The 15207-nt window shown below is 43.6% G+C and overlaps 1 protein-coding gene across 1 annotated transcript; it reads left to right on the top strand.

Annotated features, from left to right (window-relative positions):
* Positions 1 to 2213: 2213 nt before the first annotated feature.
* On the top strand, positions 2214 to 13222 carry ZC3HAV1L (ZC3HAV1 like). The gene is made up of 4 exons (XM_036117437.2): positions 2214 to 2667; positions 3650 to 3785; positions 6828 to 7086; positions 9091 to 13222. Exons 1-4 carry the CDS (start codon positions 2297 to 2299, stop codon positions 9222 to 9224), a joined length of 900 nt encoding a protein of 299 aa, XP_035973330.1. The 5' UTR covers positions 2214 to 2296; the 3' UTR covers positions 9225 to 13222.
* Positions 13223 to 15207: the final 1985 nt, after the last annotated feature.

Here is a 15207-nt window from a genome sequence, read left to right as displayed (position 1 = left end):
AACTGGGGCTTGATGCCATTGAAGGGCCTCTGGGAGACTATGGAACAACCTTGAAGTTGTTCCACCTGAGAAATAATGCCCTGGGATATTTATCCACTATCTGGGAGGAAAAACTTCCCAGTGCAAATTTAACTGACAACAGATTAACAGGAGAAAGAAACCTCTAAATTCATCATATGCATCTGGAAATGAAGGGACTCCCTAATTGGTTAAAGATGGGGGTTTACATATTTAAATTAATAGGGGAGAGGAAGGGGAAGAAAAGGCTTCTGTGGGAAGAACAAATGGGTTTCTGGAGGAACAAACGAGATACGGAAGTTTGTGATAATGTTCATTAATGCAGGTGCCAGTGATCTCCATTTTATTTTTTTCTTCGTGACCATAAAACTTCTCCAGAGAGAGGATCTATGGCAGCCTCACTTCCAGAACTTTCTGCTTTTCATGAGATAAGGGAAGCTCCAAGAGGGCTTCTTTCTACATCTGTTGAATCTCAAATGTCTTTAGTTTAAAATAATCTTCATACCAACTCTGGGGATCTGAGTGGGCTGCCACATCACTAGTCAAGGACTCTTCCTGGAGTGTTAATGCCTTGGAAATTCCAGCCTCCCTTAATTGCTGGAAAGCTTGCTCCTTCGGTGGGGAGAAAGACTTTAATGCAGAGAATCCAGGTGCAAATGCTTCGCGTCACAAGACATAGGCAAGGCATTATGAGCTACTTCCGGTTTCCTTGTGATTTTTCTCTTCCTCCCCTTGCCTCTTTAACGTTGCTATTCCTCAAGGTTCCGTTCTCTCACATTTGCTTTATGCACTCTCCATTTTGCTGGGTGCTCTTATCAACTCTCACAGCTTCAATTACCTAATAATCTGATGTCACTCATCCCTATTCCCCTCATCTTTTGTCAGCCCTACAGTTATGTATACAACTGCCTGCTGAGCATCTTACCTTGAATTGTCCACTGCAGACTCGTCACAATAAAAACAGGTTATAGTCCCTCAAATCCTCTTCTGTTTTTCCTTATCTTGTCTTGCTTTTCTAGAAATCAATTCTTCTCATAGCTGCCAGGGATCTTTCTAAAACACCTCTGCTAAATATGGCCAGGCACTGTTTTTTAAATTTGGGGACAGAGCAATGAACAAGACAAACCAGGTTCCTGCCTTTACTGCTTGAATTCTACAAATACATAAATAAAGAAGAAGGAAAACTATCAGTGGCAAGTTCCATGTAGAGATTGGCAAACTACTTTCATTGGGAGGTCCAGAGAGGTCTTGCTGAAGAGAAGACATTTAAGCTGAGATGAAAGACAGAAGGGAGACCTCTAGAGCAGGGGGAAACATTCTGGGCAGAGGGATCCTGCCACTCCCAGCTGAAATTCCTTCAATGGCTTCCCAACGTCTTCAGTCAGCACGTAAGCTCAAATTTCTAAGCGTGGGGGAGAAGATTTGGCACCTGGCCAGTCAGTCGCCTTCCTCTTTAGCTTCTTTATGTTACATGACATCAACTCACTTCATCCTCAACCACCCTGTAAGACAGCTGCTTGAGTTCCTCCATTTCAAGGGGTCTCACGTGCCTTTGTACCCTGTCGCTGCATTAGCAGGGGCTCAAAAGCTGTCCACGAAATGAGCAAGGTGTTGGGCAGAAAGGATGGCTGCTTAGTAAACAGGTCTAGACTGGTGCGGTCCAACAGAAATAAAGCGAGCCCCATAGGTAATTTAACATTTTCTCATAGCTACATTAGGAAAGTAAAAGAAACAGATGAAATTGTAAGGACATTTTATTTAAATATCAATTGAGCATGATTAACGTAGTTATTCATGAGATCGTTTGCATTCTAAATCTTCGCAATCCAGGGTGTGTATCTCACGCTTACGTCGCATCTCAGGTCGAACTGGTCAACATTCCGAGGCCTCGACAGCCACACGCGGCTCGAGGACCCGAGTCTTTCCCTACGCTAGGGCCGCCCAGCCGCGCCCCTTCTACCTCGTAACCTGCTTCATCTTTGCAGTCCTTACGGGCACCCCGGATTCTCTCATTTGCTGGCGTGTCACGACTCCCCCACTACCCAAGGCTCTGCCGGCAACGTTCCCCCCCCCCCCTTGACCCGCGGCCGGCACAGAGCAGGCGCTCGGTGAATACCCCGCAGGCCCCCGGGCCCCCCTCCGGCGCCGCCGCCGCGCGCCCTGCCCCACCCCCCACCCCCCGCCCCCGGCCCGGCCCGGCCCGGGAGCTCGGGGCCGGAGTCGTGGACGTGACTGGGAGGAGTCTGCCCGCCTCAGGTTTCCGTGCTCGGCCGCGGCCATGGCGGAGCCCACCGTGTGCTCCTTCCTCACCAAGGTGCTGTGCGCCAACGGCGGCCGCATGTTCCTGCAGGACCTGCGCGGCAACGTGGAGCTGTCGGAGGCCCGGCTCCGGGACGTGCTGCGCCAGGCCGGGCCCGACCGCTTCCTGCTGCAGGAGGTGGAGACGAGGGAGGGCCTCTGGGACGCCGAGGCCGAGGTGGCGGCCGGCGCGGGCGCGGGCGGCGGCGGCGGCCCCTGCGCCTGGCGGGTGGTGGCCGTGTCCTCCGCGCGCCTCTGCGCCCGCTACCAGCGCGGCGACTGCCAGGCCTGCGACCAGCTGCACCTCTGCCGCCGCCACATGCTGGGCAAGTGTCCGAACCGCGACTGCTGGTGAGGCGGGCGGCGGGGGCGGCGGCGGGGCGCTCACCGCGCGAGGGGCCGCGGGCCTGACGCGTCCGGCGGGGAGCGGGACCCCGGAGAAATGAGAAAAGGGATCGTTCGTCCGGGGCTGCACCCTCCCCTGCCCCCCCCAACCCCTCCCCCCACCCCGAGGGCGGCAGGGAAGCCTCGCGAAGGGGCCCCGGGGGTCCTCCCGGCGAGGCCTCCCCTGAGCTCCCGGCTCCGGTGCGGAATGAGGCCCGAAGTCGTCTGTCGCAATCCAGATTTCTTAACTACTGCTCGCCCTCGAGTTTCAGCCCCTGCCTGCAGGATCCTCCACAACACGGCCGGGGGCATCAGGACTGGGACTTCGGAGTTCATTTACTCCAGTGGTCCTACTGGGGGCTTATTGCGGACCCATGAGGTCCACGGACCCTTTATTGAGAGTGCCCTTTCTCTCCACGTAACCTCAAAGTTTTACCGAAGTGAGTCTGTGCGCTCCAGGGTTAGAAAGCCTGATCTAGAAGGATCCCCCAGGAAACTGAGGGCTGGATGATTTGGGCCGAGGTGTTTGAAGGCCGCCTCCTGTCTCTGTCTTCCTTGGTTTACTCAAGCTCCCCAAAGCGGGGGTGGGGGCACACTTTCCTCCTAACCTTGGTGGACTGTGGGGGTGGGCAGCTGTTTGGGGTGGAGAAGGCAAACGCACTCACCTTCAGAACAACAGATGGCATCCTCGGCAAGGCGGGTGACTGGGGGAGGGGGTACCTTTGGCTTTAAAACATCCCGATTTAAAATGAAAATGACCTTGGGAGAAGAGTTGCTTCAACTCAGCTGTCTTATCATCAGTGCTTACTTATTAGGCTGTAGTATCTATGGGGTTCATGGAAACTTGTTTAACTTCACATGTGAGTTGAAAGCCACCGGAAGCAAGGGATTTGGCGGTCGGGCCCCTTCTTCATCTGGACCTCTGATCCAGAGCTCTGTGTTCTCCTAGGTCAACCTGCACCCTTTCCCATGACATCCACACACCTGTCAACATCCAAGTACTGAAAAACCATGGGCTTTTTGGCCTCAATGAGGCCCAGCTTCGGATCCTGCTTTTACAGAATGACCCGTGCCTTTTACCAGAGGTGAGTTACCAAGAGTTCACTGTCATATTGTCTGCACGATGAAAGTACTCACGGGAGGACATCAAGAAGTCTGCTTACAGAGGGCAGCAGGTATTTAGGTGGAGGTAATGGTGCCCGGCTGATCTCTATGGGATCTCTGTGATTTTACCAGGCTTTGATACACAGGGAGTGATGGACATGTGTGGTAAAGAAATGATGGTAATAGCTCTTAGTTTTTTGATTGTTTGCTTGAATGCTGAGCCATTCATATACCTTAGCTCATTAATAACCCCATTTTACAGGTGAGGAAACTGAGGCTCAGATACATTAACTTGCCCAAGGTCACACAGTCCATGGCAGATTTGAATTTAGGTCTGTCTGTGAAGACTGTGTTTTGTGAATTGCCTGTTTATGCTTTTGCCTATGTTGAGGCATTTGTCTTTTTCTATTAATTTATAAGATGTCTTTAATGATACCAGTCCCTTTTGTGGTCACATTTGTTGTAAGTATTTCCCCCCATTAACTTTTTTTGGGCTTTAGACATTAACTTTAATTGGTTTTGAAATGATTTAGTTCCAGATGCTTAACAAGTGCCTATTAGAATTGTTATCCTGGTGAAATTAGCATGTTTGTATCTGTTTAGCTATACAAGAAGAATTTTTTTTAAAGATTTGTTTATTTATTTTAGAGAGAGGGCAAGGGGATGGGCAGATGGGGAGGGAGAGAGAATCTCAAGCAGACTCTGCACTGAGCCCGAAGCCCAACACGGGGCTCGACCTCACAACCCTGAGATCAGGACTTGAGCCAAAACCAAGAGTCGGATGCTCAACCGACTGAGCCACCCAGGCGCCCCTACATGAAGAACTTTTAAAAACAAAATAGTTGTGTAAGACTGATGAATTACAGACCTGTACCCCTGAAACAAATAATACATTGTATGTTAATAAAAAAAAAAAAGAATCCTAAAAAATAATAGTTGGAATCCCAAAAGAAAATATTACGAGAGCCCACCAGTTGAAAGTAGAATTTTCTACTCTAGCACAATGATGCTATCATAGACATCGAGTTGCCAGAAGAGGGGTGGGAAGAAGGGAGGATGTTGGGAAAATCAAGGGTAGTTCGTGACTGTGGTCCCCTGTTAATGCTAAGGCATTTCAGGCCCTGGAAGGGAAGGGAGTCACAAGGCTGGAGGAATGAGCTGGAGCCTTTGGTACATAATACAGATATACCACTTAATAAAAACACAATAGGGACAAACATTGTGATCTTGTGATTTATAATGAGAAATATATTTGGTCTTCATCCCCATTCCTGAAAGAGCTCCTCAAACCCTTGGAATTTCCTAAATGATGAGAGCTATAAAGCTTTCTGTTGTTAAGTTTATGGTGATTTTTGGAAGGCCCCTAGGTAACCTAAGGATGAGAGCTAGTTGTCACGAGAACCAGTCTTGTGATTAGACAGTTGTAACTTTTACCCCTCTGCCCCCCACTCTCCCACTTCCTGGGAGCGCAGAGGGGCTGGGGATTGAGTTCATTCACCAGTGGCCAGTGTGGTTTAACCGATCATGCCTATGTTAAGAAGCCTCCATAAAAACCCAGAAGGACAGACTTTCAGAGAGCTTCTAGGTTGGTGAGCATGTGGAGGTGCTGGGAGAGTGGGACCTCAGGAGAGGTCATGGAAGCTCCACACGTTCCCCCCCCCATACCTTCCTGTGTGTATCTCTTCCATCTGCATGTTCCTGAGTTATATCCTTTTATAATAAACTGTTCATCTAGTAAGTAAACTGTTTCTCTGAGTTCTGTGAGCTATTCTAGCACATTAATCTAGCCCGAGGAGGAGGTGGTGAGAAACTTCATAGCAGTTCAGCCAGCATGGACTCGCTATGGGCATCTGAAGTGCGGGCTGCCTGGTGGGCCTGAGCCCTTAACCTGTGGGATCTGATGTTATCTCCAGGTAGACAGTATTAGGATTGAGTTAAAATTTGTGGGGCACCTGGTCGTTGTCTGCTGAGAATTACTTGGAGGTGTTGAAAGAAACACACCTTGGAAATATGTACAATGTGATGCTGATACATTTGAAAACTTCAATGAAGGGCGCCTGGGTGGCTCAGTCGGTTAAGCATCTGCCTTCGGCTCAAGTCATGATCCTGGGGTTCTGGGACCGAGTCCCGTGTCGGGCTCCGTGTTCTGCAGGGAGCCTGCTTCTGCCTCTGCCTCTGCCCCACTCTCTCTCTCTCTCTCTCTCATGAATAAATAAATAAAATCTTTAAAAAAAAAAAGAAAAATGAAAACTTCAAAGAAATGGACACATTTCTAGAAAAAATATAGCCCATCAAAACTGATTCAAGGGACACCTGGGTGGCTTGGGGGGTTAAGCGTCTGCCTTCGGCTCAGGTCATGATCCCAGGATCGAGTCCCACGTCGGGCTCCTTGCTCAGTGGGGAGCCTGCTTCTCCCTCTCCCTCTGCTGTTCCCCCTGCTTGTGTGCTCTCTCTCTCTCTCTCACAGACAAATAAATAAATAAAATATTAAAAAAACAAAAACAAACTGATTCAAGAAAAAGTAGAAAGCCAGAATAGTCTTTATTTTTGAATGACAAAAGCATTAAGATGAAGATTTTAAAACACCATAAAACTAGAGTATTAGTTAAAAAGTCTTCTACTAGAAAACATTAGGCTCATATAGTTTTATCGTTGAGCTTGATCAAATCTTTAAGGAACAGATAATTTTGATTTGGGGACTAGGTCTAGGATCTCTTTTTCTTGATCTCCTGTGCATTCTTAAACCTGTATCATACTGTTTAATTAAAGTAGTTTATATTTTAATATACAATGGTATAAGTCTCTGTACCCATTACACTTCTTTTTCAAAAATTATTTTTGGGGTGCCTGGTTGACTCAGTGGGTGGAGCATGCAACTCTTAATCTCAGGGTTGTGAGTTTGAGCCCCACGTTGGGTGTAAAGATTACTTAAAAATAAAAGCTTAATTTTTTTTCTTCAATCAATTGCTTTAAAAAATATAGTGAAAACAAATGTGTTAAGTGTTGCTTCATTTCTGGGCCAGGTCTGTTTGCTGTACAACAAAGGTGAAGCACTATATGGCTACTGCAACCTCAAGGATAAATGCAACAAGTTCCACGTGTGCAAATCCTTTGTCAGAGGGGAATGCAGGCTTCAGAAATGCAAACGGTCCCATCAGCTCATTCATGCTACAGCACTGAAGCTGCTGCAGGACCAAGGACTGAATATTCCAAGTGTGGTTAATTTTCAGATCATCTCTACCTACAGGCACATGAAGCTGCACAAGATGCTCGAAAATCAAGGTGAGAATATCAGAGGGAGGCAGGGCACTAGTATATGTAGTGCGGGCCAGGAAGTCTGGGGGAGAGCACCTCATATGGTAAGTTTTGCTCTGTTTTTGGGGAAACTTAGAACCGCCAACATTTTATGATGTAAAACTGTGGTTCTAACCAAAGGAGGGAAGGGATGGAGTTTATTTCCAGTGCTGTCGGCCAACAGCATCTGCCCAGGCGTTTGAACAGTGTCCCTCTTGCTAAGCTGGGGGCTAGGAACTAGGTACAACCGTCCTCACAGCTTTGTTAGGAAGAAAGAGGAGGGAGGTGGGCCAGTGGGCAAGAAAGGGAAGGAAAACATAGGAATGGCTTTCTTTTATTAAATTTGAATTAAAGTGTTTTCTTCTTTCTTTTTCTTGAGGTAATTAACATATAGCATTATGTAAGTTTCAGGTGCACAACATGATTCAGTATTTGTGTACATTGCAAAATGATCATAATAAGTCGAGCTAACATCTGTCATCATACATAGTTACAAAGTTTTTCTAGTAATAACTTATTTTTTTTAAAGATTTTATTTATTTATTTGACAGAGAGAGACACAACGAGAGCAGGAACACAAGCAGGGGGAGTAGGAGAGGGAGAAGCAGGCTTCCTGCTGAGCAAGGAGCCCGATGTGGGGCTCGATCCCAGGACCTTGGGATCATGACCTGAACCAAAGGCAGACGCTTAACAACTGAGCCACCCAGGTGCCCCTTGTAATAACTTTTAAAAAAGTATTTTCTTTTGGGGCACCTGGGTGGTGCAGTTGGTTAAGCGTCTGGTTTTGACTCAGGTCGTGATCTCAGGGTCATGGATCCAGCCTGCACGAGGCTCTGTACTCAGCAGAGGGTCTGCTTGGGATTCTCTCTCCCTCTGCCCCTCCTGCTCATGCTCACTCTCTCTCTGAAATAAATAAATAAATCTTTAAAAAAAAGAAAGTATTTTCTTTTTCAGTTGTTAAGAAATTTTAACCATATGACAGAAAAAATTGGAAAATAGAGAGGAGAGATATAAATTGCATATGATTCCACTCATTCTATCCATAATCATTAGGACCATTTAACTGCAGGCCCTTCCCTCCTGTTACGCTACAAATACTAGTCCAGTTGTGGTCATAGTATGCATTAGTATCTTAAATTTTCACTTTATACAACATCATAAACATCTTCCCATATTGCTGCATAGTCTCTCATTTTTTAAGGTCTGCAAAGTGTGGTCTGGTGTACTTTTAATTATAGTGCATTCAGGTTACTTACCCTATTAGATTTGCTTATAGCTGAAAATCAGTGGGAGTTAGGCTCAGGAAAATTGTTGATGGGAAAACCAAATCAGCAAAACCAGAGTCTCCAAGCTTTCAATACGGAGTTTTCTTTTGCTTTTTTTTTTTTTTTTTTAAGATGTTATTTATTTATTTGACAGAGAGAGAGAGAGAGAGAGCACAAGCAGGGGGAGCGGCAGACAGAGGGAGAGGGAAAAGCAGGCTTCCTGCTGAGCAGGGAGCATGTCGTGGGGCTCGATCCCAGGACTCTGGGATCATGACCTGAGCTGAAGGCAGACGCTGAACCGACTAAGCCACCCAGGCGCCCCTGGTTACAGGGTTTTCTTATGTTGGGATGGTAGAGCTGACCTCCTGCGCGGGTGGTTTGGAGGTAGTATCAGAGGCTGTCTGGGGGACCCCGGATGGTGGCAGGGGTCTTCTACTCTATACTAGTACAGGGCCTGTTGTTACCTTCATCTGGTCTTGTTTAGTGGGTCTCTCCCATCTGAAGTCTCTCTTAACTGAAGTCACTGAAATAGTGACTTTCTGCTGTGTGTGTATGTGTGTTTACGTGTGTAAAATAAATCCAGAAGACACACACTCTCCAAATCCATAGTGCTGGGACTTTTGTCTGAGATCTGATTTGCAGGGCTGATGCTCCTGACATAAAATGAAATTGAGAGCAATAGAAGGGGTGTCTCAGGAAAGCTCATCTCTCTCTTCTTTCTTTTTAGATAATGCAGCTTCTGCTCAGTGTTCCCAGGGCCCCGAGAAACCAGGAGTACACGTGGCTGGTGCTGCAGAGGCCAGTCCTGTGGCTTCCATGCCTGCTCAGTCAGCCAAGAAGCCACACGCAGCTAAACCATAAAGGACGTCCATGAAATAAGATGCTTGTCCAGTTGGAACGTCCGAAAACAAAGCTTCTGTTGAGCTTTATTTGTAAGTTCCTTCATGTAATCACTTATCAATAGCGGTCATAGTAATACCTACCTCACACGTTGTTGTAAAAATTAAAGAAGACAGAGAAGGGGAGAACATCGGGTTGGGAGGATAACATTGGGGATGGGTGGTTGGGGATGTGGTGGGACATTGAGTAGGCAGAGAGGGGAGAGCGTGAGTATGGTTGGGGTCAGTCCAGGGCAAACTCTGAAGATGGCAGGTTCTGCCTGTAATCCCCGACCTCTCCCCCAGGCTGACGGGAGCTCCGAGAGGCGCAGGTTTGGGCTGACTTGCTCTGTGACCCAGCCAGTGTTTTTCTACACGGTTTACATAGTGGTGGTCAGAGACTATGGACACTTTGTACTCTTATTTTTTCTTCATGTTTCATAAGCATCCTTCCCTATTCACATTTTATCATGTATAATCATTTTTATGCACAGATACACTAACATATAATTATTTACTTAACGACTTCCCTTATTCTGGATATTTCAGTTCTTTCTAACAAATTTTGAATAGAACTCTTTTCTTAAAATCCTCACAATATTGAATTTTAAAATTTCTTCTTTTGCTTAGCTTGTTGGTGCTAAATGATACTGTTTTTTGATTTGCATTTCTTTAAATATATGCAAGTAAATATTTTTCTGTGTGTGTGCTTTCTGTATGTTTGTGTGTGTGTGTGTGTGTGTGTGTGCATTTTGTGCCTGCCCTCCTAGGGCCCTCCTCCATGCTGATGTGGGATGGCCTGTAATTAGGTTACTTAATTTTCATAAAAGGATATCAATCGTACCATGCTCATATGATATCCAACTCTCATGGATCCATCCTCAGCCAGTACCACAGAGTTTTAACTGTTGAGTGCTCACCAAAGATTTCTACCTCACTGTGTCTACTCTGCATTTCTTATTAAATTTTTCGCCAAAGCCCCCATTGCTATAGGGTCGTTCATCCATTCCTCAAAGTTGTATCCATTCTTTCTGTGGATCTGGAGGGACCATCAGAAATCTATATACCTTGTCTGTCTTGTGTTGACTTTCCTCCCTTCTCCTGTCCCCACCACCTGGCTTTCTTCATCCAGTTACACTTAGATGTTTGGTTTTTTGTTTTCATCAGAGATGCTGCGTTATGATATCTTTTTCCGTGTTTGCTTTTCTGATATCCCCAAATGTTGATGTGTAAAGTCTTGTTGTTTTTTAAATTTTAACTTTCCTGCAATAACACAATATTTGAGAAATAGGGACAAGGGAGTGAGTTTTTCATAAAGCTGAATTAATTTAGTGTATAACCATGTTTTATCCTGAAATGCTGTCTTCTCTATGGGGGGGAGGTGTGCCAAAATATCCTTTTCAAAGGGAGAAATTGCTGTGTTTTCTTCTAATGGACAGGAAGAGTCATGCTGCTTCTGTGAATCTTTTCACTTTGGTTGTCCACAACAGTACTTCTGAAAGCCCTTATGTTCTGCATACCTTGTTTCCTTTTTCCTAGTTCTGATTTCTCCTGGTGCTGATTTTTTAAAAAAAAATTATTTTTACATTTTATTATTATTTACATTTTTATCCTTTTACTATGTGTATTTTTGCTGTAAGCCATCTTACGATTCTTAATGGGAACAGTGTAGGGTACACATGTATGTCCTGGACATTAAGAGACTTGGTAGACTTTTACAAAATTGTGTTATTTTCATATATCTTCTAAGTATGCTTTTATATGCATCAAAATGACCCTCTGTAATCTTTGTTGCAATATTTTATTCAATTCTATAATATTCCATTTAAAGCTTAGTTCTGTTAGTATCCATTCTGTAAAGATATTTTATATAATCCTACTTGACCCTCAGTTTCATCTCATGATTAGAATTGGAGGTGAGTTTTCTTTGGTCATTTATCAAGGCTTTCAGGGGAAGCTGCACATCTATTAGGCTCCGCAAATCCAACATATCCTCAGTGAAATGATGAACTTTCCTATAGACTTGTTCCTCCTTTGGTTTCTTTAATTTGGGGTGTCACCTTCTACTGACTTAAAACAAAACACTGCAAATTGCCCCATCCTCTTCTTTCTCCTGGTTCCTAGTGTCAAACTCGTTACCTAGTGTTGGAGATTAGTTTCCCTTCAGAAATCTCAAATTTGTATCCTTCTCTGCCTCTTTCTTTCCATCCCGGACACACTGCCTTCTTTCTAATCCTCTTCACCTCTTGCATGAATTGCACAGATGGAGGATTCACTGGTTTTCCAGTCCTGTCTCGTGAGAGTATTTTTTATAGCAGGTTCTGGGTGGCCCCCTGCTCTCCTTCAGTGATGGCAGGCCCGTTTTAAATTTTTTGTAAAGTAGGCTTTTTATGGATTTCATTGATCTCCTTACCACCCTGTACCCCCCTGTCTTCCTTCCTGTGTCTGGTTGATCTTTTGAAATGCAGACGTAATCACATTGCTTTGGTCTGCTGTAACCTTCATTGGTACCCATAATGCAAGGTAGGACTCATAAACTCAGGTGCCTTCTTGGATGAGATAGGGGAGCTGAGTGGATGATGTGAGCTGGATGTAGGAGAAACGGGGGGAAAAAGGAAGTGTCATAGAAAGTTGGGAAAAAGGAAGTGTCATAGAAAGTTGTCCCATCTGAGTGGGGCACCTACCTTTTATGCCCATGTAGGGATGTGGGCCCATTTTGTTATGTTCTCCAGTTAGTCGAAAGAAGCCAGATCCAGATTTTATGATAAAATTTCAGATTTTTAAATACTGGCTTTTTGACTGAGTTTTAAAAATGCAGACCAATATTGTGTGTACTGACCTATTTGCAATTTTTGGAATGTGCCATTTTATTTTATGATTCTCTGTGCTTGTAAATGATGTTCCCATTAAGTGCTACTCCTTCCCTCTTCCTGCCTCAAAACCTGGCAAGATCAGATTCTTTAAAATGCTAGGCTAATCTTTTCTGACCCCAAGAAGGGCAGTTCTCTTGGTGTTCTCAAAGTTCTCGCATAGCACTTAATTTGCCATGCTTTCTGCTTTTATTCCCTAACTTTGAGCAAAAACAAAACCATTATTTCTTCTTTTTGGACAAGTCTCCAAAAAAGAAGAATTTTTTGTCATATAACGAATCAAACTCTGTGTTTGAATCCATGGAATCAGTATCATATTGGTCTTCATTGTTCTTTTTTCTTCCCATATATATTTTTCATTTTCAAAAAGTCTTTTTCCCTTAAAGAGTGTGTTATTTAAGGTAAACATCTTTTTGGTGCTTCAGTTTGAATCATCTAGGTCTAAAATTAACTGTTTAAGACTTATGCTCATGATACTAATCTTTCCATCAAGGAATTAAGTCTCTTCATTGCTGATGGGTTCCTTGATTTCTTTCATTATAATCTGTTCTTATTTTTGTCTAGCCTTATATATCCCTTATTACATTGATTTTTTTTTCTTGGCTACACACATCTGTATTGCTATCCATATGGGTATCTCCATCTTTAGAATGCTATTGATTTTTAAAATATTTGTCTTTTGTTGAATTACCTTTGTCCTAACAGTGTTAGAAGGTCTCTTTGTTTCTTCTAAATATAAAATCATAGCTGCAAAAAGATTTGCCTTTTCTTATGTATTTCTATTTTGTTTTGTGTTAAATAAAATGGTGGTGAAAAGATATTTTTTATATTTCTCCATTAAATATGAAGTTAATTGTTGGTTTTAAACAAATGTTCTCTATTTAATAAGGGAAATTACATTTATTCTTTGTTAGAAGCTTTTAGTAAGAATTGGTATCTTTTGCATAATCATGTAATTTTTATCACTTAAATCACCTAATATGATTATATTACTGGTTTTACTATATTAAAACATTCTTAAATTCTGAGTAACTCTACTTGATTATGGCATATGCTCTTTCAATGTATTGCTTTTCCCCTTTTTGGTCATTTTTATAATTATATACATCTATACATTCATAAATAAAATTCATTTATATTTTATATGTGTATGTAATTTCCTTTTTATTTGTATTGCTATATGCTCAAAGTATACATTTTATTCTAAGTCCTGTTCTGAGTTTTGCAAATTGATTTATAATGTCATTATTATTTTAAATTTTTTTCTAGCTTTATTGAGGTATTATTTGACATATAACATTGTATAAACTTAAGGCCTGTAAGGTGATGATTTGATACATGTATATCATGTGAAATGATTATCACAATAAGTTTAGTTAGCACATCCATCACCTCACATTCATTTTTATTTTTTTATTTTTTATTTTTTAAAGATTTTATTTATTTGACAGTGAGAGAGAGAGCACAAGCGGGGGTAGGGATAGAGGGAGAGGGAGAAGCAGGCTCCCTGCTGAGCGGGGAGCCTGACGTGGGGCTCGATCCCAGGGCCCTGGGATCATGACCTGAGCCGAAGGCAGATGCTTAACCAACGGAGCCACCCAGGCACTCTGAGTAATACATTACTTTAAAAATAAAAATGAGGGACGCCTGGGTGGCTCCGTTGGTTAAGAAGCTGCCTTCGGCTCAGGTCATGATCCCAGGGCCCTGGGATCGAGCCCCACGTCGGGCTCCCTGCTCAGCGGGGAGCCTGCTTCTCCCTCTCCCTCTGCCCCTACCCCCGCTTGTGCTCTCTCTCTCTCTCTCAAATAAATAAATAAAATCTTAAAATAACATATTACTATATCCTTGAATTTCTCTATTCTTATTTAGGAATATTTTTCGAAAAGATGTTTTTGGAAAATACAATAACATATCATTGTGGAAATCTGGAAGAATACAGGAATGTATTCAGAAGTAGTAGTAATTCCCCACAATACCATTGTGTAGTACTGTTCTGAGTTCCTTAGACATACTACCTTGTTTAGTCATCAAAACAGAGGTGAGTTAAATCAGTACTGCCCTGAGCTACGCAAGAGGGGACCCTGCCGGGGGCCTCTGCTTTAAAAGGTTTTCTCTGCTCATGCTTTACACCAGTCAGACCCCAGGGAGATGCTTCTCCGAGTCTCTTATCTTATGCCCTCAACGCACAACGTGATTGCTTCTGAACCCTGTGCAGGTCTGTGGGTTGAACCACTGTCATCATCGGAAACATACAGTTTTGGACTTCGTGGAGGGCTTCTGTGGTGGAAACATGTGGGTAAGCAAAAACAAATTAACTTGTCAAGGCCTGTCTTTCAGAGAGTGTGGACACAGTAGATTCTTACAAAATGAAATATCTTCCCCGGTGGTTTCCAGTGTCCGTTTTCCCTCCTCTTTGTCTTCTAAGCAGTAGCTCTGGGGGTACCCGCAAATTGTATAGTATTTGCTGCAAGTACACATGGCAGTGGGGGGACATTTTTGCACTATTAAACAATTCATGTTACTCTTCAGTATTTATATATAAGCAGTTTTCCATGTACCATATGAGAGGCAGAATTCAATTCCTTCCATTAGCAAGTATGTGCACATCGAATGTGGTATTGGACGTATGGTTTTATGCCTTGTACGAAAATATTCTTGATTTAATTACATTTTCAAAAAATTAAATGAGGAGTTAGATTCAGCTCAGAATGTAGAAAATCACAAGAAAAACCACATAACCTATAAAATTGTAACTTTTCTTGAGCCCATAAGAGACTGGTCATAAGTCCAGTTCGCTGAAATCCAAAGAGTGACAGGGCTCTGAGTGGGGCTCGATCCCAGGGCCCTGGGATGTGATACAGGCATGCTTTGACCGAGCGTGGGGGAGACATGGCCCCCTTACAGAGGGGCAGGATGAAGTCAGACACTGTAATTTTAAGACTTCTTAAAGGCCAAATATGGGTTAACATGTCAATTTGTAAAAGTTAATAGCAGAAGAAAAGTTATGCAAGAACAACTAAAACAGACTGCAATGATTAGTAGGTAATCTCCTCCCAACACAGAATTTCTTAGATGAGGTGATCTCTATAGTATAGC

The sequence above is a fragment of the Halichoerus grypus genome, chromosome 12 (assembly GCF_964656455.1).
Source record: "Halichoerus grypus chromosome 12, mHalGry1.hap1.1, whole genome shotgun sequence".
In the NCBI taxonomy this organism is placed as follows: Eukaryota; Metazoa; Chordata; class Mammalia; order Carnivora; family Phocidae; genus Halichoerus; species Halichoerus grypus.
The sequence above is the reverse complement of the archived record's forward strand: the minus strand, read 5'-3'. Positions and strand labels throughout refer to the sequence as shown.